The sequence below is a fragment of the Benincasa hispida genome, chromosome 11 (assembly GCF_027475165.1).
Source record: "Benincasa hispida cultivar pf3 chromosome 11, pf3_genome.v1.1, whole genome shotgun sequence".
NCBI classification, from domain to species: domain Eukaryota; kingdom Viridiplantae; phylum Streptophyta; class Magnoliopsida; order Cucurbitales; family Cucurbitaceae; genus Benincasa; species Benincasa hispida.
In genome coordinates this window covers 62,578,291-62,602,756 of record NC_143488.1, presented here as the reverse complement: position 1 = coordinate 62,602,756, position 24,466 = coordinate 62,578,291, and the positions used below count along the sequence as shown (strand labels likewise).

At 34.5% G+C, this 24,466-nt stretch overlaps 1 protein-coding gene across 1 annotated transcript; it reads left to right on the top strand.

The window, feature by feature from the left end:
- The first annotated feature begins 7,644 nt into the window (after positions 1 to 7,644).
- Positions 7,645 to 10,389, top strand: LOC120091992 (putative receptor protein kinase ZmPK1). Its single transcript, XM_039050177.2, has one exon. It carries the CDS (start codon positions 7,796 to 7,798, stop codon positions 10,184 to 10,186), a length of 2,391 nt encoding a protein of 796 aa, XP_038906105.1. The 5' UTR covers positions 7,645 to 7,795; the 3' UTR covers positions 10,187 to 10,389.
- Positions 10,390 to 24,466: the final 14,077 nt, after the last annotated feature.

The window sequence follows — 24,466 nt, the reverse complement described above, 5'->3', positions numbered from 1 at the left end:
CATTTTGAACGGTTGGATTGTTGTTTGGAGCTCTTATTTGTCCATAATCGTTGCTAAACAGTATCTGTAAAACTAGATGTTTTTCATTGTTTTTATCTCTAAGTGTTGATCTGTTATGTATGAAAGTATCGGTGGACCGTGAATCTTTATATGATTATTTGAGCATTTTTTCCTCAATTTTATCATAATAAGCGAAAAGTATCAGTGGACTAATCCTATAGTTTTTACTCTTCACATTGAAAAGGTTTCCACGTATAATTCGTGTGTTATTTGTTTTTTATTTTACAAAATTTTATAGTTTATTGCTGTGCATTATTGATTGATTGTTTGGTGATTAATTTATGGTGTATTGGAGTATTATTGTTTGATTGATTGTCTTGGAGCTTCTCCTGGTGAGTTGATATATTATTTGGATCTATCAATTATCATTATTATTTAAAGATGTAGAGGATAAAATTGGACATTCACATCCTCTATAAAATTCCTCTCTCGGGAAGAGGCGTGTCAAAACTCTATTCTATTTAATATGAAATATATTGTCGCATCAATGTGATGCGATACGATTTATTTTAATATAAGTACAATTACTTTAATGTAGAAGGAACACCAACTCTAAAATTAAAATAAACCGAGAAAAGGTGTGATTTGCTAGCGAAATTTAAAAAATATATATATATATATATATTTGAATAAGGAGCCATATATTAAATCAATATGTCAGTTACTAGGAGAGAATAATAAGAGTCCTAAAATATTGTCCAATAATTCTATTCCGAGTTTTCGAACATATATTAAAGATTGGAATAATAGGTTGGTATAAATTATTCGACCATTGGAATGAAATGGAGAAGAGAAGTAACAGCAAAAGTCAATAGAAATTTATTGAAATCCTGAGATTGTAAAAAAGGGTTAAGATTGGTCTTTTTCCCCCTTTAAATCCTTAGCGTCAGAATATGGTCACACTGATTTAATATATAGATATGTATATTGCAAAGGTAGAATTGGGAGCAAGATAAAGACGTCTAAAAAGAAGAACTATCATATCATACATCATACAAAATACAAGCGGCCCTAAACCCTAAATGTAGCTTTCTTCTTCCCGCACAGTGGAAGTGGATGTGCCATTCATAAATGTTACTATTTGGGAATAAAATATCCATTTATACCATTAAAAAGTACTATAACTATACTTATGGCAATTATGTTTTAAAAGCCTATTTAAATCCAGAGTTGTTTGGTTCAAATAGTTCGAAGATAATTCACTTGACTTTCTCCTTAAAAAAAGAAAAAACTCTTTGCCCATAAACACATCTAAATGTCACACATCACATCAACACTAAGAAAACAATACTCTACTTAATTTTATAAAATTGCATCAATTTTCAGATAAAATATGAATGATAATTTTGAAGTTTATGGACAATTCATATCATGGTATAACAATTTTCATTTCAATTTTTCGTTTTATATAATTTCAACCCTAAATTTAAACAATTTTTGTTAAATTTACTCATTAATTTTAATAAAAAGCAAGTTAAGTTTCCAATTTTGACTAAAGAAAGAAGACGGGTGATTTGATGTCCCTAAAATCTCACGAGTTATATACACACAAATGCATAATTTTGAAAAATTATTTTAAATGGTAAAATTGTTGAAAATATTTATAAGATATAATAAAAATTTAGAACTATTAATGATAGATAACGGATAGATATCATTGATAATTCTAAAATTTTGTTATATTTTATAAATATTTTAGTTCATTTTTCTGTATTTAAAAACAATCATATAATTTTATTATAATTTTTTTCTTAAACTTTGAGGATTAAGTTAAAGATTGCAACTTAAATTAAATATAAAGTTTAAATATTACCGTGATACCTATTATGTTTTATTGTAGTTACAAAACTTTCAAAATATTCATTTCATTCATGCCATTAAAATTTTGATTCATTTTGTGTCCGCAATTTCAAAATGTCTATTATAATTATGTATTTTTAATAACAAATTGTTTTAGGCTCTTTATTTTTTTTATTTTACTTTTGAGTACAAAAATTGTAGCTTTCTAAAAGTACATTAATTCAAATTAACATGATGAAACTACAGGAGCCAAAAATAAAGGAAAAATTAAAATTAAATCTATGTTATGAAATTGAAGAGAATAATAGAGTACAACAGATATGGAGAAAATATAATATAAATATAACAATAAATATAATATAATAATAAAATAAAATAAAATAACTAAAATTATGAAAATTTAGTGGAAATTTGAAGTGGATTTCTCACCAATGTGTGTGATTTTAAGATAAACCAAATAGCAAAGTGACAAGTAAGATGTGATCTTACATGGATGTCAAGCATGAATAACTACAAGACACATGAACAACATAAAGATATTGATACATGACTTTTAAGACACTAAGCAATGAGCATTTATTTATTTTTATAATATTTATAATATTCTCCCTTAGATGCCCATATATATATATGAAATATATCTCATTCAAACCTTATTAGGAAAAATCCAATGGGAAAAAAACTCTAGTGAAGGAAAAAGAGTACATATTTTATATAATATATACTCATAAAAGAATACAATATATTTACTCCCCCACATGAAAACATCACTCAAGATCTCTGAGTCGTCGCATTCCAATGTTGTGCACCAATTTTTCAAAAGTAGCGGTAATGCCTTTGTAAATAAGTCAGTTACGTTATCCTTCAAACAAATTTGTTGTACAGTGATGTCGTAATTTTCTTCAAGATCATGAGTATAAAAAAGCTTTAATGAAATATGTTTTGTTCTATCTAATTTAATATATCCTTCTTTGATTTTGGTTATCCAAGTTGTCTTGTTTTCCTATAATATCGTTGGAAGATTTTTATTAGAAGACAAATCACATGTTTCACGAATGTGCTGAGTCATTGATCTTAGCCATACACATTCTCGACTAGCCTCGTGAATTGCAAGAATTTCAGCATGATTTAAGGAAGTGGTCGTTATGGTCTGTTTCACCGATCGCCATGATATAGCAGTTCTTCCACATATGAACAAATGACCTGTTTGAGATCTAGCTTTGTGTGGATCAGATAAATATCCAGAATCTGCATAACCATCTAGGTCAAATTTTGATTTATTTAAATAAAACAAACCTATATCGATTGTCTCTCGAAGATAATGGAGCATATGCTTAATTCCGTTCCAATGTCTTTTTGTAGAAGAAGAACTATATTTAGCTAATAAATTTATTGAAAATGCAATATTTGGTCTTGTATTATTAACAAGATACATAAGTGCACCCATTACACTAAGATATGGTACTTTAGGACCAAGAAGTTCTTCATTATCGTCTCGAGGTCAAAATATATCTTTCTTTATATCCAATAAATGGATTTCTATTGAAATATTTAATGGATGTGTTTTGTCCATATAAAATCTTTTCAAAAATTTTCCTATATAACTTGACCGATGAATAAATAATACATCTGCTAAATGCTTAATTTGCAAACCAAAGCAATATTTTTTTTTTCCGAGATCTTTCATCTCAAATTCTTTCTTAAGATATTTTATTGCCTTTGAAATCTCTTCAAGAGTTTCAATTATATTCAAGTCATCAACATATATAGTTATAATAGCAAATCCTGATTGTGATTTCTTTATAAAAACACACAGACATATTAGATTATTTTGATATCTTTCTCAATAAATATCCACTCAGTTGATTGTACCACATCCGTTCTCATTGTTTCAATCCATATAGTGATCTCTGTAACTCTTTTGAGTACGATTCCCAAGAATTTGATGTATATGTTTCAAGTACCTTAAATCCTTATGGGATTCACATATAAATATAATTATCAAGAGGTCCATATAAATATGTTGTGGCTACATCCATAAGATGCATATCCAGACTTTCATACATAGTAAAATCAATTAAATATCTTAGTGTAATTGCATCCACTACTGGAGAATATGTTTCCTCATAATCAATACCAAATATTTATGAAAAAAGCTTGTGCAACTAGTCTTGCTTTGTATTTTATGACCTCATTATTTTCATTTCCTTTTCTCACAAATACCCATTTGTATCCCACAAGTTTGATACCTTTCAGTGTTTAAACTACTGGTCCAAAAACCTACAATTTTGAAAGTGAGTTTAATTATGCATCGATTGCTCTTTTCCACTGAAGCCAATTTTTTCTATGTCAATATTCTTCAACAGATTTTGGTTCAGGATCCTCATTTTCAGATATAATATCAAGAGCAACATTATACGCAAAAATGTTGTCAATAACTACATTAGTTGGACTCCATCTTTTTCCTATCATGACATAGTTTATTGAAATCTCAATATTATCTTTAGGTATTTCATCTTTCTCACCAGTTATGTCGAGGAATTCTTCATGGATATTTACATCCTCAACCAAGTATTTTTTTACTATTAATTATTTTTCGTTTTCCAGACTTAGTGACAACTTGTTTTGTTGGGATATCCATTTTTTTATAAAACATTTTGTATCTGGTATATGTGACTTAGTTACTTTCTTTGCATCTGTAAATACATCTAGTAATTGATTTGCTATATCTTGCAAATGAATTATTTTCTGAACTTCAAGTTCACATTGATCTGTAAAGGGATCTAAATGAGATAATAACAATGCATTCCATGTAATTTCTTTTTCCAATTTCTTAATTCTTCCCCTTATTGTTGGAAAATTTGTCTCATTAAAATGACAATCAGCAAATTGTGCAATACATCACTCGTCAAGGGTTCAAGATATTTAGTAATTGATGGGGAATCATATCTAACTTATATTCCTAACCTCTTTTGAGGACCCATCTTGTACGTTGTAATGGAGCAATTGGAACATATATTGCACATCTAAAAATTCTCATATGGGAAATATTTGGCTCATGACCATAAGCTGATTGTAATGGTGAGTACTAATGATAAGCTACTGGCCTAATGTGAACAAGTGATGCTGTAGACAAAATAGCATGTCCTCACACAGATGAAGGAAGCTTAGCTCTCATAAGTAATGGTCTTGCAATTAATTGCAGACGTTTTATAAATGATCTGCTAAACCATTTTGTGTATGACTATGAGTTATAGGATGTTCAACACTTATCCCAATTGACATACAATAATTATCAAAAGCTTGAGATATAAATTTATTAGCATTATCAAGACGAATGGTCTTAATTGTATAATCAGGAAATTATGCTCTTGACTTAATTATTTGAGCAAGTAATCTTGCAAATGCAAGATTTCGATTTGATAATACACGTAAGATTACCATCTACTAGATGCATCTATTAATACAATAAAATATCTAAATAGTCCACTTGGTGGGTTAATAGGTCCACATATATCATCTTGAATTCGTTCTGAAAATGCAGGTGATTCAGTTCCCACTTTAGCTGTTGATGGTCTAATTATTAATTTTTCTTGAGAGCAAGCATCACATGATAATTTATTAGATTGAAGAATCTTCTGGCTCCTCAATGGGTGTCCACTTGAATTCTCAATAATTCTTTTCATCATTATAGACTCTGGATGACACAATCTATCATGCCAAATAGAAAATATATTTGAATTCATTCACTTCAGGTTCATTATTGCATATGTTTCAATTACTCGTATATGAGTATAATACAATCCAAAAGATAAAGCAGACAACTTTTCCAATATACATTTTTCATTTGAGACAATAGAGATAATATATAGATATTTCATAGTATTCTTACTATTAGTCTCAATATGTAACCATTGCAATGTATATCTTTAAAACTTAGAAATTTTCTCTTTGATTGACTAGAGAATAATACATTGTCAGTTGTAAATTGTGTTCCTCTAGGCAAAGTAATATTTGCTTTTCTCATAACTTCGATCAAGATTGCATAACCTGATATTATATTTACTACTTTCAACATTGACAATTTGGAAAAGTATTTTTTATTTGTAAGTATTGTGTGTGTAGTTGCATTGTCTGCTAGACATAGATCTTCTTTGCTCATTTTTTAATCACCCAACATATGAAAATGATTCATGTTTCTTCATTAAAAGAAAATAATTACAATAAGAAAAACAACATTTAAAATATACAAAAGTTACACACAAAAAAAAAAATGAAGATAGATAAAAGAAAACAACAACATTAAGTCTAGATATTCTTAAAGTAAAAAAAAACACTTGAAGTTCCATCAACTGTGTCAATCTTCTCTTTGGGAAATTCAAAGAAATCCGCCATATCCAAATTTGTCATATGGGATAGGTCAAATATGTTATTATTCTGGTATGCAAAACTTGTTTCCACGTTTTTCTCTTTTTTCTTCGGGGAGACTTGATAGAGGTTAACTAAGTGTTGACGTATGACAAGTACGTTACCAATGCCCAGTCATTTCGCATAAAAAATATTTATTTTTAACACTCTTTGAACTCTTATCTTATGGAGCTTTTCCTTTATGATCATCATTTTGTGTGATTCTTTTGAAATTTGAATTATTAGAACGACCACCATAAAAATAATAATTATTTCTTCTTCTGCCACGGTCACGATCTCGACCACGACCACGACCTTGACTATGATTATTAACATTCACAGCATTCGCTTAGGGAATGGTATTGTTCCAGTCGGTCAAGATTTATGGTTCTTCATCAATAACTCATTATTTTGTTTGGCTATGAGAAAACATGAAATCAGAATATTGTTTAAAACCTTTCTCTTAATATTGCTACTGCAGTAGCATCTTCGAGATATGAAATGTAGAAAATGTCTTATTTAACATATGAGCATCAGTAATTTTCTCTCCGCATAACAAAAATCTTGAACTGATTTTAAATAATACGAAATTGTAATCACTTACTGATTTAAAATTTTGTAGCCTTAAATGCATCCACTCATAACGTGCTTTAGGAAGAATAATTGTTTTTTATGATTATACCTTTCTTTCAAAATTTTCCACGAGATATGGGGTTCTTTTATTGTAAGATACTTAATTTTTAGTCTCTCATGGAGATGATGATGAAGGGAAATCATAGTTTTTGTTTTGTCTTTATTTAATTGTTTTTTCCAAGTTCATAGCATCTAGGTGAATTTCGACATAGCACCTTGCAAATTTTAATTTTGTAAGGTTTGTCATGGCAACACTATCACAAAATATTGTATGTATATTAAAAATTTAATAGGTACTACAAATGCAAAATAACATTTAATTTATTAATTATAATAAAGAGGAAAAAAAATTGACCTACCTTATATGGAGAAAATATTATATAATAATATATAAATATAATATAATAATAAAATAAATAACTAAAATTATAAAATAACTAAAATTATGAAAATTTAATAATATGAAAATTTAGTGGAAATTTGAAGTGGATTTCTTACCAATGTAGATTTTAAATTCACCAAATATCATAGTTTATAAGTAAAGTGGCAAGTAGGACGATGTCTTGCAAGAACACCAATCATCAATAAATATATAGATAACATAAAAAGTGACACGTGACTTTTGGAACACTAAATAATGAATATCTATTTATATTTATAATATTTATAATAATCTAAATGAAGTCGTCTAAATAGTATTTAAACTAAAATATAAAAAGAAAATCTGTCAATCCAATTGAATGAGGTCTAATTAATTTTGCTTCTTCCCGACGGTGACGGCCATTGACCCAAAAGAAACAAAGTCTCGTTCTTTCATGTAGATATTCCAAAACTTCTAATATCTTTCGAAATTTGTGCTTGCAAGCACTGTTATTCTAAATTTTTCAACCTCAAAATGTTTGTCTTTGCCCTTCTAATTTCTCTGTTTCTTGCACCATTGTCGGCTTGGGCTGAAGCAACGACGCTAACTCAAGGAGGATACATAGCCGTTGAGGACGAGAATCAGTTCCTTACTTCCCCAGATGGAACTTTTTCTTCTGGGTTTTACAGAGTGGGCAAGAATTCCTTTTGCTATTCGATATGGTTCACAAAAAGTGTTGATAAAACCGTCGTTTGGATGGCAAACAGAGACAACCCAGTTAATGGAAAGCAATCCAAAATGAGCCTCAACGCCAACGGAAAATTGGTACTGACCGATGCCGATGGTTCTGTCACATGGTCTACAAATACCATCACTAAAGAACAAGTTGAACTTAAGCTTCTTGACAATGGAAATCTTGTACTGGTGAATCAAATTGGAGGTTTTCTTTGGCAGAGCTTCGACTTCCCAACAGATACTCTTCTTCCACAGCAACAATTTCGCAAGAATTCGACTTTAGTCTCGATTAAAACTCCAGGTACTTACTCATCCGGCTTTTATTTCTTGAAGTTCAACGACGACAATGTTCTAAATCTCATTTACAATAGCCCTTCGCTCTCTAGTATCTACTGGCCTGATCCTGGTAAGAATGTGTTTGAGAATGGTCGAACTCGCTATAACAGTTCTAGAGTAGCAATTTTGAATGATATGGGTAGATTTGAATCCACTGACAACTTGAATTTCAATGCTACTGATTATGGGGTTGGTCCAAAGAGGAGATTAACCATGGATTTTGATGGAGTTTTGAGATTGTACAGCCTTGTAGAATCAACTGGCAATTGGGAAATCACTTGGCTTCCAAGTGGTCAGCTAGATGCTTGTTTGGTCCATGGGTTGTGTGGAGAATTTGGAATTTGTTCATATAATCCATTGCCTACTTGTATTTGTCCTCCTGGTTTCATTAGAAACCATCCATCAGATTGGAGTAAAGGCTGCAAACCTTCTTTTAATTTGAGTTGTGATTCCCAGAATTTGGATTTCATTCATCTTCCTCGTACGGATTATTATGGCTATGATTTAGTGGGTTACGCCAGACAAGTCTCTGTTGAAACATGCCGGAATTCTTGTCTCAATAATTGTCAATGTTTGGGGTTTGGATATTCAATGGATGGCGTTGGACAATGCTTTCCTAAAGGAGCTCTTCGTAATGGGAATCGAAAACCCGATAACATTATTCTAATGCATATCAAAACACCAAAAGGCAGAACAAATACAGAATTGAAGGAAGAAAAATCAAACAATTTGGAATGCGATGCTTCAGAAATTGTTCAAAATACAGAAGTATTCCCAGAAAACAAAAATAAGTTTCGGTATATGGGATTGTTGATTGGGTTTGTGGTCGTTATTGGGATCATTGAGTTGATTTTCTTCGGTTTTGGGTGGTTGAATGTCTTTCGAAAGCGAGTTAATGAAGAGTTTGTTAATATGGGTTACATTGTTTTAGCCATGGGATTCAAAAGATTCACATATGCAGAAATGAAGAGAGCGACAAGAAACTTCAAACAAGTGATAGGAAAAGGAGGATTTGGAACAGTTTACAAAGGAGAATTGGACGATGGAAGGATTGTGGCAGTGAAGAGATTGGAAGGCATTTTACAAGGAGATGCAGAGTTTTGGGCAGAAGTCAGCATAATTGGAAAGATAAACCACAAGAATTTGGTGAAATTATGGGGTTTTTGTGCTGAGAAAAAGCACAAGATATTAGTTTACGAGTTCGTGAAAAACGGGTCTTTGGATAAACTTCTATTCTCCAGTTCATCGGAACCATTGGGATTAGAACAAAGATACGAGATTGCAGTTGGAACAGCAAAGGGGTTGTCTTATTTACACGAAGAATGTCTCGAATGGATTCTTCACTGCGATGTAAAACCTCAAAACATACTTCTTGATGATGATTTAGAACCGAAAGTGGCAGATTTTGGAATGTCGAAGCTATTTCACGAGATGAATGAATCTGGATTCTCAAAAGTGAGAGGGACAAGAGGTTATTTGGCACCAGAATGGATGATGGATCAAAAAATTGATGCAAAGGCAGATGTTTATAGCTATGGGATTGTTCTGTTGGAACTTGTGAGTGGAAAAACTGCATCTAATTTTCAATCTTCTTCAATTTGTAAAGATAGTAGATACAGTAATATGGTGAGTTGGGTGATTGATAGTGTAGAAAAAGGAAAGATGGAGAATGTGATTGATCCTAGATTGCCAGAGATTCAGGATATTAGCAAGATTGATATGATGGTGAGGGTGGGTTTATTATGTGTGAAGGAAGATCGAAATTTGAGGCCTGCAATGAGTAGAGTTGTGGAACTTCTCACATCCTTTCGAGGAATAAGCCCATTTGGGAATAATTTTGATGATACCATTTGATGATGCTAAGAAAATTTGTAACTATGAGATAAATGTTTACTAATTTTTGGGGTTAATCGGATGAGTAGGGTACTTTTGGAAAAATATTCAGAAAAAGGGTTTGTTTTGAACAAATTTAGAAAAAGAGGGTTGAAATTTTGTCAAACTTGAGAAACACGTTCCACATTTTCCTATTATTATTTTAATATTTTTCTTTGTTTGAACCTGTTATCATTTTTTCGGGATATCTGCGATAGATAGTAAAATAAGAGAAAAAATTTAAAATATATTACATTTTTTAAATATTTGCAAATATAGAACTGTTGATTAGTCCATCTTTGAAATTTTTTCTAATTTCCAATTTTTTCCTCCTTCGTTTTTATTTTATTTTCTTACTCCGGTTTTTGCTTCTTCTCCCTTTTTTTTTTAAAAAAAAAAAAATTAATTGTCTTTTCTTTCTTCGTTATTTCCTTCTCTTTTTTTTCTTTTTTTAATTTTCTTTCATTTCTCTCATTTTTGCTTCTACTGTTTCTTTCTTTTTCTTTTTTTAATTTTCTTTCCTTTATTCGATTTTTGCTTCTTTTTTCATAAGAATATGAGACTGAGTTTCGTACCCAAGTCTTGAAAGTATCCAATTCATAAATGACTTAACACCAACAAACCAATCATCAAATTTGATTACTATAACGAAACATTAAATATAAATATATAAATAGTAAATGAAAACATATTTGAAAAAAACTACTTTTTTAGTTCACAAATTTGCATCATTTTATTCCTCTAGGCAAAGTAATATTTGCTTTTTCCATAACTTCGATCAAGTTTGTATAACCTGATATTGTATTTACTTTTACTTTTAGCATTGTCAATTTGGAAAAGTATTTTTTATTTGTAAGTATTGTGTGTGTAGTTGCACTGTCTACTAGACATTGATCTTCTTTGCTCATTTTTTAATCACCCAACATATGAAAATGATTCATGTTTTTTCATGAAAAGAAAATAATTACAATCAGAAAAACTACACTTAAAATATACAAAAATTACAAAAAAAAAATTGTTGGAACTGTCTTAGAACTTGCAGTTCGTGTTAAACATTCTATCTATCAATAATAATGACTTGTTGATTTTGCATCTTATTATGAAAATCCAATAAACATATCTTTGACTATAGTTTGAATACTGTAACTTTATGTAGGTACATAAACAAGATCAAGTTGACAGTATATAGCCTAAATGGTCTAATAAGTATATGGATGAAATTGGGTATCTCATCCTAGTAATATTGTTGGATGCGACCCACTCTGTAGGTGTTACAAAAAGTTTTAAAGTGCTACAAACGATGTGATCCACAAATTGTTCATGTTGAGACATGAGAGTGGGAGCATCTATGCAATGAGTTTGCATATAGACTGGACCATGAAAATAGTCACTTTTCTTTATAACGATCGTTTATTGTTAAAACTGACTATTTCATTTATCAAATAACCTAGGTTAACTCGATCTTAATCCTGAGCTAGCTATGAACTCCTGTTTGTTCGGGATTATCCTTTGATCTGCAAATGGTGAGAGTAGTCCAACAGCACTGCTCAATAAGCTTCCCATTTTGGGGATAAGATCGGATGAATAGCTGGGGACATAGCCTTGCAAGATGGAACTCACTGCTACCCAATTAAGGTTTAGCAGATAGGTTGTTCTCTTAAGTACTGATTCTAGGTCTTGAACAATCAGGGCCCCGCCTGCTTCTGATAGAGAAAGGATTTGATTAATAGAGATTATGAATCAGAATTATTCATTAGAGGGTCAGTAGATACTTAAGGAACAAGATGTATTCACAGGGGTAAAATGGTAATTTTGACCTAACTGTGATTACGAACAACCTGTGAAGGATCGACTTACTGATTATGGTTATAATGTGGACATTGTTCGAGTTGATGCCCTAAAGTTTTGTGTTCTGTAGTTTGTAAACAGTATATACGAACACCTGTGATTGTTAATATATGATATTTACTTCACATCTTGTTGTTTTGCTCAGTTATTTTTTTTATTTGCTTTACCACAAACCAATAAACATAAAATCCTTGGTTATCTGTATGTGACTCAAGCATATATGTGGTGACATATAAGTGGATCATGTCTTGAGTGATAACCAAAATGGTCTGTAGTATATGGATATAGGAGGGAAACCTTATCCTGGTAATGTTGTGGACGCAACCCGCTTTGTGGAATGGTCACAAGTTTGTAACTTGTCACAGATGGTCTGATCCTGATCATTCGTGTTGGGGACATACGAGTGGGGGCATCCTATAAAAAGAGTTTGTATAAGACCTGACCACGAAGTATTAACGTCTCGTTATATAACGCCGTTCATGATAGAGACTTCACTTCACTAGGATGACCACATGTAACATGACCTCAATCCTGAGTGAGTTGGGAACTCCTGCCATTGAGGGCGGTCCTTTGATTTGTATGGGTGCGAGTGGCCAGGTCGCCAATTCAAACCTACCATTTTTTGGATTCGTCTAATTTGGGAGCTGGGAACTCAGCTACACAAGATGGAATTCACTCTTTCCCCGAGGCAAGGGTAAGTAGATAGATGACTCTTGTAAGTATTAATTCCGGGGCTTAAACGATGTGGCCCCACACACCTTCTCTTGGCCCGAGAGGTGTTCACACATAGTTGGACTATGTTGTATTGTTCATTAGAGGAATCAGTGGTACTTAAGGAGTGAAATGTAACTACAGGGGTAAAACGGTAAATTAGCCCAACTGTACTTACGAGCATCTATGAAGGGTCATCGTACTCATGATTGGTTATATCCGATAGACATAGAAATATATTTGTGGTAAGAAGAGTTTAGCTGTTGGTCTTTAGTGGAATCACTGACAGTTAACGGATGGTGGATATTGTGGCTAAAGAGTTTAATCAGTTATTCACGTACCGTTGGAGCTTCGAGCCACAAGTTCATTAGGTTACCTAGGTAGCTTGGATAAAGTCGAGAACCAGTGTTTGGGTTAATTTGAAATGTTCAAATTGACAAGAGGAAGTTCAATTATATATGATATAATTGGACTGGTTAAATTATATATGATATAATTGGCTAAATGTATGAGATATATCATTTTGGAGGAAATTAGTTATAAATATGATTTATATCACGTAGAGGAGAAAATACTATAGTAGATATATGATATCAAACTATAGGATATAAATATAATATGATTATATTTATTAATATTTTAGTTGGTTAATTATATGATAATTAATCCAAAAGTTCACGTTCGGACGTGGGTTAGTGGGGCAGCGTCGGTTATTGTAACTGATGAATTAAAATGAAAAATATTTTCATTTTTGAATCGTTCAATCGATCGCCCAAAATATTTCACAGGCGCGCGTTGGAGAAAAGAAAACGATCGCTTACGTAAAATGAGAGCCTATACGATAGTCCTCTCTGCCTAAACGATCCTCTACCTCGCGCCTAAACGATCTCACACTGTCACCTACACGATTGCATACCTTCTCTAAATGATTGTATAGTGTGTCGATTTTGCTAAACGATCGTTCAGTAAATCCTACACGATCATGTAGCTTTTCCTAAACGATAAGTAGTCTGCTATGCGATAGCGTTTTTTCCCTCCCACTTGCTTATCTCCTACACGATTCATGTTTCCTCCTTCCTCTACCAAATTCACCAAAGACCACCATTTGGGTTTTCACTCCGAGAATACCCAGGGCTCTTTAGTGATGGTGTCGTCCCCACGACGTTCGTGTTCGTGAGATTGTTCGTGTTGCTTTTGTTGACGCTGCTGCTGGGCGTTGGTAGATCGCTTGGAGGGTTCCGCTGCTTGGAGTGCTAAAGTTTGAAGAACGTCGTCAACTGGTATGACACTCTTTCCATTATTATTTTGTTGTTCATAGCATGCTGATAATTAGTGTTATTTGCATAACTGTATGTTATGAATGTATAATATGTATTTCGGTCACGGTGAGATCGGAGTGATCCGAACATACTCATGGAACTCTTTGGTAAGAGATCCTTCAAGATCAAATAGAATATATTTCTAGTATCAGAGCCAGTTTTGATACTCTGATTTTATCTATTGCAACGAAATGAGATTTACATTCATAGAGGGTGCATTTCTATACTGTTTAATGGCTAAATTTGTTGTGGATGTGCGGATTAATGGATGTTTTCGAGATGATTTGCCTCAGTTTGATTTAGATCCTTTTACATTTGCGGTTGTTTGTAAAGCCCCCTGCGTTTTTTGGGCATTAATAATAGTTATCGAGTCTGTATTCAAAGTTTGTTTAAAGTTTTGAGTCATTCGTCGAAGTTCTTGGCAAGTGTTGCGGTTCTTCGAAGAAGGAGGTGATCTAGGGTTGATTGCATCGTGCGGAAGATGTGTTACGCGATCGCTATTGATCACATCGTAAAGATGAAGGAGTACGCGATCGTTGTTGAACGCATCGGTTAAACGATGGGGTATGCGATCAAGAGTTGGTCGCATCGTGTTGATGATCGGGTATACGATCGTTGAGTATTACGTCTGTAGACAATGAGATGCTCGTGGATCGCTTAACACGTAGGCACGTTAGACGATCGTTTAGGTCAGCAAGCTTCATTGCTTAGTAACTGACTAAACGATCGCTTAGTATCACAAGGTAAATCATTTACCTTGTTGCATGCATCGTGTAGATGATGATATGCTCGCGTATCATTTGAAATGCAAGCTAGGCGATCGTTTACGTCAACAAGCTTCATCGCTTAGTAACTGACTAAACGATCGCTTAGTAACGCACGGTAAATCGTTTACTGTCGTCGTGCTACATGATTGGATAGACAATTAGGCTTCGCAGTCTCGTCGCCGTCTAGCGATCGTTTACTTATGCTCCTATCGTTTAGTGTGCGCTGAACGATTGTCTACCTACTGGAGTTTACTACATGATGAAGAACTCCTGGCGGTTCAAGACCTGGTTTGCCTGTGAACCGGTTTGCTCGATGAAAAATGTAATAGATAGGGTTTTTTCATTCCGATATTTTGTAAAGGCTCATCCCGGTCTATTAATCCTTTATTTATTACATGCGATGTATGTTTTTATATGTCATATGGTATGCACATATAGTAAATCCCACCTTAGGTTATGTAATGGTCATGCATCGTCTCTTTATTGTAATTGTTATAATTTAGAGAAGCATGATTTTAATTATGTAAGAGCATGTTCATGCATCATATAATATAAGAGTTATATTTATGTATGCATAAAAAGCATTGACATGTATCATCTTTATATTATAATTGTTATAGTATAAGGGTGAATGATAGCATGTTGGCTTGGTTGTTACGCGTTATATAAAAGTTATATATAGTAATGACCGGACATTGCATGAAGCATGACATATAGGTTACTTTATAAATATTATAATTGCCTCGTTGTACACAATGGTTTTAGTTGTTTCTTTTTAAAAGTTAAAGAGAAATTAGAACTAAAAGGAATAAGAAAGACATGCATGCTCACTTAGATTTAATTCATGATTTTAAAGTGTTTAAAACTTGGATCACATAGACCTAAGATCACGATTCTAATACGATTAGCAACCCTAAGGCTTTAATCTTTTAATCAGTTTAATAGGATTAAATTCGCTAATAAAAAGGTTAAAGTGTATTAAATCTATCTATAAAGGACCTTTTGTCTAAGGTAGGTTATGTCTAGGCTGGGGTATTTAAGTTGACGGAAACGTAACACCTCTACCTGGAAACTTACCTGAAAAGGTGAATTAGATAGATTTGATGCATGCATGCAAGTTAAGGAAAGTCCATTAAAGTGTTTAAATGTGACTACTTGAACTTGTTCATATTTCATAGATAAACGTTGTTTATGAGTAGAGTTTAAAATGACGACTTAGACTAAAATCAGTAGTCGGATTGTCTAGGTTAATGAATCCCTTGATAGAACATTCAATGGGAGGTATTTAGGGCATAAGATGCTTCACTTAAACTTTTCACGTTTCTCCTAAATAGTCCACACCGTGAGATCTACCCTTGGCCTCACGGCACCTTTGGCGTGTCCCCCCAACGGATACTTACTTAAACTTAGTGCTTGCTCGACCTCGACCTACTCCCTTTGTCTAAGGTGTTTGGGTAGGTCAATATCAAGGTGGATGGAGAGAGTGTTCATAGTAAATGGGAGTGGGAAGTGCGACAGCATATCCCTCGGTCTCTCTCGTTAGGTTAAATAAAGTTACTATGCATCGCCTGGAGGCACCCTGAGATTGTCCCCCTAAAGGATGGCAGTTTTGCGCGTTTCTTTATTTGATCTTCTGTAATAGGATAAGGTAACTTAGTCTCTTGTCCTAATCTGCTTCTTCCCTACGGTGGGCTCATTAGGGCAGGACTCTGGCACCGATAGCGAGGGATTACACTTACACGGAATAGTTAAAGGTTAACAATTCTAGACCGAAAAATGGTGGTTGTTAGGTTCAGTTCCAAGAGTTGGTTCTGCCTAATGGTTGAGAATGTCTCATCCCAGTGAAGGGGCAACTAATCACCCCACCGGTGGCATTTGTCCTACCTCACTGGGGCATCATTGCAAAATAAAAGTCAATAACTTAAGGTACTTAAAATTGTTTTACAAAATTGTTTGGTTTAAAAGTGGTTTAGCAAATCTAATAAGTAAACAAATCAACAATGTTGTGCTCCGAAGCTATCTTCGTGACAATCACGTCCCCTCGATGCACAATCTCTCGGATGAGTTAGTATTTTCAGTTTATGTGCTTGTTGCGCTTATGACTCTAAGACTCATGGAAATTAGCCACAACACCACTATTATCACAATAAAGGGTGATGAGCCTAGACATGTCCTAAACAACTTCCAGATTGTTAAGAACTTTCTAAGCCAAACGGCCTCCTTAGGAGCTTTATAAGCCACTACATACTCGGCCTCCATGGTGAAGTCAGCGATGCACCCCTGCTTGGTGTTTCACCATACTATAGCCCCTTCATTAAGAGTGAACACTGATCCTAAAGTGGATTTCTGAGAATCCTTATCAATCTGAAAATCAGAGTCAGTGTATCTTGTAAGGATCAAATTCTTAGAACCATACACAAGCATGTAGTCCCTCGTTCTCTAAAGATACTTGAGGATGTTCTTGACGACTATCCAGTGATCCTATCTTGGATTAGACTAATATCTACTGACTATCGCCACAATATAGCAGATGTCAGGTTTAGTACATAACATCGTGTACATCAAACTATCGACAACAGATGCATAGGGGACCTGTTTCATTTTCTCGACCTCTTGAGGTGTCTTGGGACACTGCTCCTTAGACAAAGTAACTCCATGCCGAAAAGTTAATAGGCCCCTCTTCGAGTTCTGCATCGAGTACTTGATCAACATCTTGTCAATGTACAATGCCTAAGACAGTGCTAGCATTTTGTTCTTTCGATCCCGAAAGATCTGAATCCCAGAACAAACTGAGCCTCTCCCAAATCTTTCATTTGGAATTGGGTCGCTAGCCAGTTCTTAACTGAATTCAGTAAACCTACATCATTCCCAATGAGTAGGATATCGTCTACATATAACACTAGGAAAACTACTGAACTGTTGATGCTTTTCTTGTAGACACAAGGCTCATCAACGTTTTGGTCAAAGCCATAAGATTTGATCGCAATATCAAACCTTGTGTTCCAAGATCGGATGCTTGTTTCAGTCCATAAATGGACCGATTCAGCTTGCAACCCTTTTGCTCTTGACCTTGGGCTATAAACCCCTTAGGTTGTACCATATAAATGGTCTCTTCAAGATTGCCATTCAGAAAAGCAGTCTTGACATCCATTTGTCATATCTCATAGTCATAATATGAGGTAATGGATAGGAGGATGCGGATAGACATCAGCAAGGCAACAGGCGAGAAAGTTTCCTCATAGTCAACTTCCTCTATCTGGGTATAACCCTTTGCCACCAGTCTAGCCTTGAAGGTTTGCACCTTCCCATCGACACCCCGTCTTCTCTTATATATCCACTTGCAACCTATAGGTAAAACCCCATTAGGTTGATCTACAAGATTCCAAACTGAGTTGAAGTACATAGACGCCATCTCGAGATCTATGGTTGTGACCCATTCATCTCTAACAACATCCTCCATTGCCTTCTTGTAAGATAACGGATCCTCATCTTTGCCATCGACTACCATAGCTAGGATTTCAGTTAAACCCATATAGCAAAGGTGGGTTCGTAACCCTCCCACTATGTCGAAATTCCCTCAACTCTTGAGGTAGATTTGACCTACTAGATGAACTTCCATCAACAACTCTTGTTGAGGTAGCAGATTCTTCAACAACTCTTGTTGAAGTTTCAGTAGTTTCTTTGGAAAGCTCATTCAACACGATTTTGCTTCTTGGTCTGTGCACCCTTATATTATCCTCCTCAAGAAAAGTAGCATTTGTCAATACAAACACTTTGTTTTCCTTAGGATCATAAAAGTAACCCCCTCGTGTCCCTTTGAGGTAGCCTACAAATAGGCACAGCCTTGAACGTGGTTCTAGTTTTTAAGATTAACCTCAAGCACATGTTCTGAGCAACCCCAGACGCAAAAGTGGCATAAACTAGCTTTATGCCCATTCCACAACTCCAAAGGTGTTCTGACAACACTCTTAGAGGGAACACAGTTCAGGATGTAAGCTGCAATCTCTACTGAAAAATCCCAAAACGAGTCCGGTAAGGAAGCGTAACTCATCATTGATAGAACCATGTTCAACAGGGTTCTATTTCTCCTATCCGATACACAATTCTGTTGAGGTGTACCAGGTGTTGAGAGTTGGAAAATGATTTCATGTTCTATCATATAGTTCTAGAACTCAAAATCCAAAAACTCTCCACCCCAATCAGATCGAAGTGTTTTAATCGTTTTACTTAACGCATTTTCAACTTCAACCTTGAACTCTTTGAACTTTTCAAAGGACTCAGACTTATGTTGCATTAAATAAACGTTCCCATATCTCGAATAATCATCAGTAAAAGTGATGAAGTATTTGTAGCCTCCCCTGGCTCCCACACTCATCAGACCACAAAGGTATAAATACACTAACTCTAGAGGTTCTTTGGCCTTATAACCTTTTCCAGTAAAAGATCTTTTAGTCATTTTGCCTTCAAGGCATGACTCGCATACAAGTAAAGAATTTTCTTCTAACTCGTTTAGAAGTCCATTCTTCACCAACCTCTCAATCCTATTGAGATTAATGTGCCCTAAACGAAGGTGCCAAAGTTGGGCATTTTCTTTAGGAGAAACTTTAAATCGTTTGTTTTGAGTTACGGCAGTTTTAAACATCTTTATGTTATGGAGGGATTTTGTTGCTAACGGCCTTAGCACATACAAATTATTTTCTAATTTAATTGAACATCTATCAACATCATCTTTCGAAATAAACACTTTATTTACAGAAAAATTTAAGGTATATTTACATTCAAGCAACGACTTTACAGAAATTAAGTTCCTCTTTAACTCGGGAACTACATACACATCATTCAAAATGATAAATCTATTCTGTAAAGTCAACTGGAGGCCTCCCACTGCCACAGCTGAGACGACGTGTCCGGTTCCAACCCGCATCGTCATCTCACCAACCTCTAGCTGCCGCCAGGAACTAATTCTCTGAAATGAAGAATAAACATGGTTGATGGTCCCATAGTCTATAATCCAGGCAGAATCATCGTTCTCCACTAAACAAGTCTCCAAAACCAGTAAATCATATTTACCTTGTTTGGCCTTCTTCTTCTCAGCCAAAAAACAAGGGCAGTTCCGCTTCCAGTGTCCATCCTGGTTGTGATAGAAACATTTTCCCTTGTCAATTGGCACTGGTCGCCTACCCCGCGGAACGACAGGTTGTGGGTTAGCAAGCGCTTTCCCTTTCTCCTTACTACCCTTCTTCTTCTTCTACTTGTTGGTGCCGAAAGAAGAAGGTGCAGACTTAGTTCCAGAGGTCGAACCTCGGTGGAACTTTTTGGATGATGAAGCAACATTTTCCTTACCAACCTTCTTCTCCTTGCTTTTCAGCAAGAATTGGAATGTCTGCAACTCGTTCAGTAGAGTTGTGAGGTTGTAGTCAACCCTATTCAAAACAGTGTTGCTAACAAAATGAAGGAAGCTTTTTGGTAACGACTCCAGAATTATGCTAACCTGGCTGGCCTCATCGATGCTAGACCCGTTCATCTCCGCCACGTTAAAGTGGACCATCATGTTCAGAACATGTTCACGAACAGATGTACCCTCCTTCATCTTGGAGTTGAAGATGAACTTAAGAGCATCGTGCTTGAGCTGCGCAAATGATTTTCCGAACATTCCCCTCAGGGACTCCATGATCTCGCGTGCAGTGATCATGGGCTCATGCTTCTTGGCCAAAACATCATTAAGACTGGCCAAGATGTACGTTCAGGCCTTTTCGTTCGCCCGTGTCCATTTCTCGTATGCCTCTCGAACATTTCGAGTAGTGTTGAAAGTTGGAATAGGAGGACACTCCTCTATGAGAACGAACCTCAAGTCATCGATGATTAGTATCGTGTTTATCATGTTTTTCAAACTAGCATAGTTTTCACCAATCAATTTATCAGCGGTTAAAAGTGCAAGAGTAGCGGTAGCCATTTAAATAAAGTTGCTAAAAAAAACAAACTTAATGAGTCTACTTGTATTACCACTTTTAACACCAATTTAATTTTAGAAAAATAGTTCTATTGTACCCTAAGTGACATCTATTTTGCAATGATGCCCCAGTGAGGCAGGACAAAAATCATCGTTGGGGTGATCAAGTACCTCTTCATTGGAATGAGACAATCTCAACTATTAGATAGAAACAACTCCTTGTAACTAACTCTAACAGTCACCATTGTTCAGTCTAGAATTTGTTAACATCCTTAACAATTTCGTGTAAGTGTAACCCCTCATTTTAGACCCTAGAGTCCCCTTCTAATACGCCCACCATAGGGAAAAAGTAGATTAGGACAAGAGATTAAAGCAACCCTATCTATTTCTGGGGATCAGATAAAGAATTGTGTAAATACAGCCATTCTTCAGGAGGACACTCCCAAGGTGCCTCGAGGTGATGCACAAAAACGCTATCCAACCTAATGAGAGAGATAATGGGATATATTGTCACACATCTTGCTCCAACTTACTATGAACATTCTCTCCATTCACCTTGGTATTGACCTACCCACACACCATCATATAGGGGGACACTTCTAGGATGCCTCGAGGCTGATGATAGATCTCACGGTATGAACTTTTAGGAAGAAATGTGTAGAGGTTTAAGTGAGGTATCATATACCCCAAGTACCTCCCACTGAATGTTCTACCTAGGGATTCATTAACTTAGTAAATCTGGTTACTGATTTTAGCTAAGTGGGTATTTAATTTGCTAAAAAACAACACTTACTTTTGATAATTAAACAAGTTTGATTCAAGTCTTATTAAACACTTTAACAAACTATCATCAAATTTGCATACATGCAACAAATCTATCTAATTCACCTTTCCAGGTAGGTTCCCAGGTAGGGGTGTTCCGTTTCCGCCAGCTTAAATACCCCAGCCTAGCCAGAACCCGCCTTGACAAAAGGTCCCTTATAGATAGATCTAGTACATATTTAATCTGTTATTAGTCAATTTAATCCTATTAAACCGAATTAAAAAATTAAACTTAGGTTTCTAATCTCATTAGAACCGTGATCTTAGGTTTATCTCAATCAAATTTTAAAACTCTTTTAAAACATGATTAAAGCCTAAGTTTGCATGCATGTCTTTCTTATTGATTTTAATTATAACACTTATAAAAAATGAAACAACTAAAATCAACCACATTGCTAAGCTAGACATCCACAAGGCATTTATAACTTTTATAAATAAACCTAAGTGTCATGCTTCATGCAATGTTCATTCATTACTATATAACTTTTATATAACTCGTAATGAACTAGGCATACAAGCTAACATTCACCCTTATACTATAACATTTATAATATAAAGATGATGCATGGATATGCTTAATGCATGCATATATTATAACTCTTATATTATATGATGCATGAGCATGCTTTAATGTAAGTTAATCATTCAAACTACTATATTATAACACTTATAATATAAAGATGATGCATGAATAAATGCATAACCTATGGTGGGTTTTAAAACTATATGACATACGTTATGACATATAATTAAACATACATCACATATACGTTCAATAAAAAACCGGGATAATTAGCCTCAAAAACGAAAATAAAAGCTATCTATTACAAAAACATCGAGTCAACCGGTTCAAACAAGTGAACCGGGTCTTGAACCACTGGGCGAAGCCTTGTCATTTGATTGTGTAGCAAGTCCTTGTGATCATCGAGTAACGCCTATCGAGTATAAATGATTGTGTAGCGTGGATCGAGTGCCTTTGAACTATGCGATGAGCATGAAGACCACGTGATCATGCAACGCACATCGAACAACGCATGCCATACAATCGAGCAAACACGACTATGCGATGCGCATGATTGTCTAAACGATCGAGGATCAAACATCGAGTATCGTATCTTGAGTGATCGAGTAGCCAGTGACATGCGATGAACATACTGGCCTACACGATTGTTTAGTGCGCGCGCCATGTTACGAGTATCATATACTCAGCGATCATTTACCTCGAGCGTCTACGCGATTGAGTAGCCAACGCAACATATCGAGTAAACTCTTTACTCGATCACGTAGCATTAGCTATGTGATCGTTTAGTAAATACTACACGATCGAGTGGAACTTTTCTATCAAATCGCATAGCCAAATCTAAACGATCATTTAGCCTGGGCTACACGATGCGACCAACCTTTGGTCTTCTTCCTCGAAGAGAACAACATCTCTATGCGTCTGAAGCTTCATCATGAACAACTCAAACAAACCAAAACTTTGAATACGTACGCGATAGCAAGTTGATTATGCCCAAAAAACGCAGGGGCCATTTCAAATTAACTTATGTAAATGTAAAGAAACTTAAAAAATAAGCAATTATCCCATAAACATCTATCAATCCACATCCACAAACACATCTAACACTTAAACGCATTGCAGAATTCATAAAACCCACCAAGATTGTAAATGAAATTCAATACATCAATGGAATTTGGAATATCAAAACAACCTGGCTCTGATACCAATTGAAGGAACTCTAAATCTAGAGAACCAGTGAGCGAAAATAATTCGTTTCAAACTTCATTGTGAAAGAACATAAACATTTACAATCATACAAACAGATTATGCATCAAGAATAAATTACAACATGCTTCAAAGATTAAAATAAAAAGGATCGAGTACAATACATTTGAAGAACCTTTTCTTCACGTATTTCCTCGATCAATCACCAATGCGCCCAATAGCATGAACTCAATGAGCCTCTAAAAGATCCTCGATCACTAGCAAGTACAACTCGATCCTCGACCCTCGAATAGAACTGGACACACCCACTTGATTACCTTGGTATTCTCGGTGTGAGAATCCAAGAGTTGTGGGCTCTGTATGGATTTGGGTAGAGGGAAGGAGGAAGTAGAAGAAATAAGCGATCGAGTAAAGAACAAAACGATCATTTAGAAGATATCGATCTATCGCATAGACTCGATCCTCAATCATGTAGTAATAGGCACTATTGTATAGTGAAACTCGATGCAATCGTTCACTCTCTCTAAAGTAATCAAATTACTTGATGTGTGTAGCGTGTGGAACCAAAATGAAAAAACTATTTTTCAACTTTTATCCCACAGTTAGCCATAACCCGTGTAAAACCACTCACTAAGGTGATTATTGGAGAAAACGAATTATTAATTATCTCATAATTAATAAATTATAAATAAATACATTAACTAACTTATCATATTATATTTATAACCTATAGTTTTAATATTACATCATATGTATAAACAAAAGTTATTTTTCTCTTTTATGGCATTTAATATAAATCATATTTATATTAATTCCTTCAATCAAATAATGTATCAAATATATCAAATCAATTATAACATATATAATTGAACTAATTTAATTATATCATATATAATCAAATTCCCTCTTGTTAATTTGAACATTTCAAACTAACCCAAAAACTGATTCTCAACATGAATTCATTGAGCTACCAAGGAGACCTTATGGACCTATAGCTTGAAGCTCCAACAGTATGTGAATAACTGACTAAACTCTTTAATCACGATATCCACCATCTGTTTACTGTCGGACACTCCACTAAAGACCGACAGCTGTACTCTTCGCACTACAGATATATTT

Coding starts and splice junctions, on each gene's coding strand:
- LOC120091992 (XM_039050177.2), top strand. CDS start 7,796: ATGTTTGTCTTTGCCCTTCTAATTTCTCTGTTTCTTGCACCATTGTCG.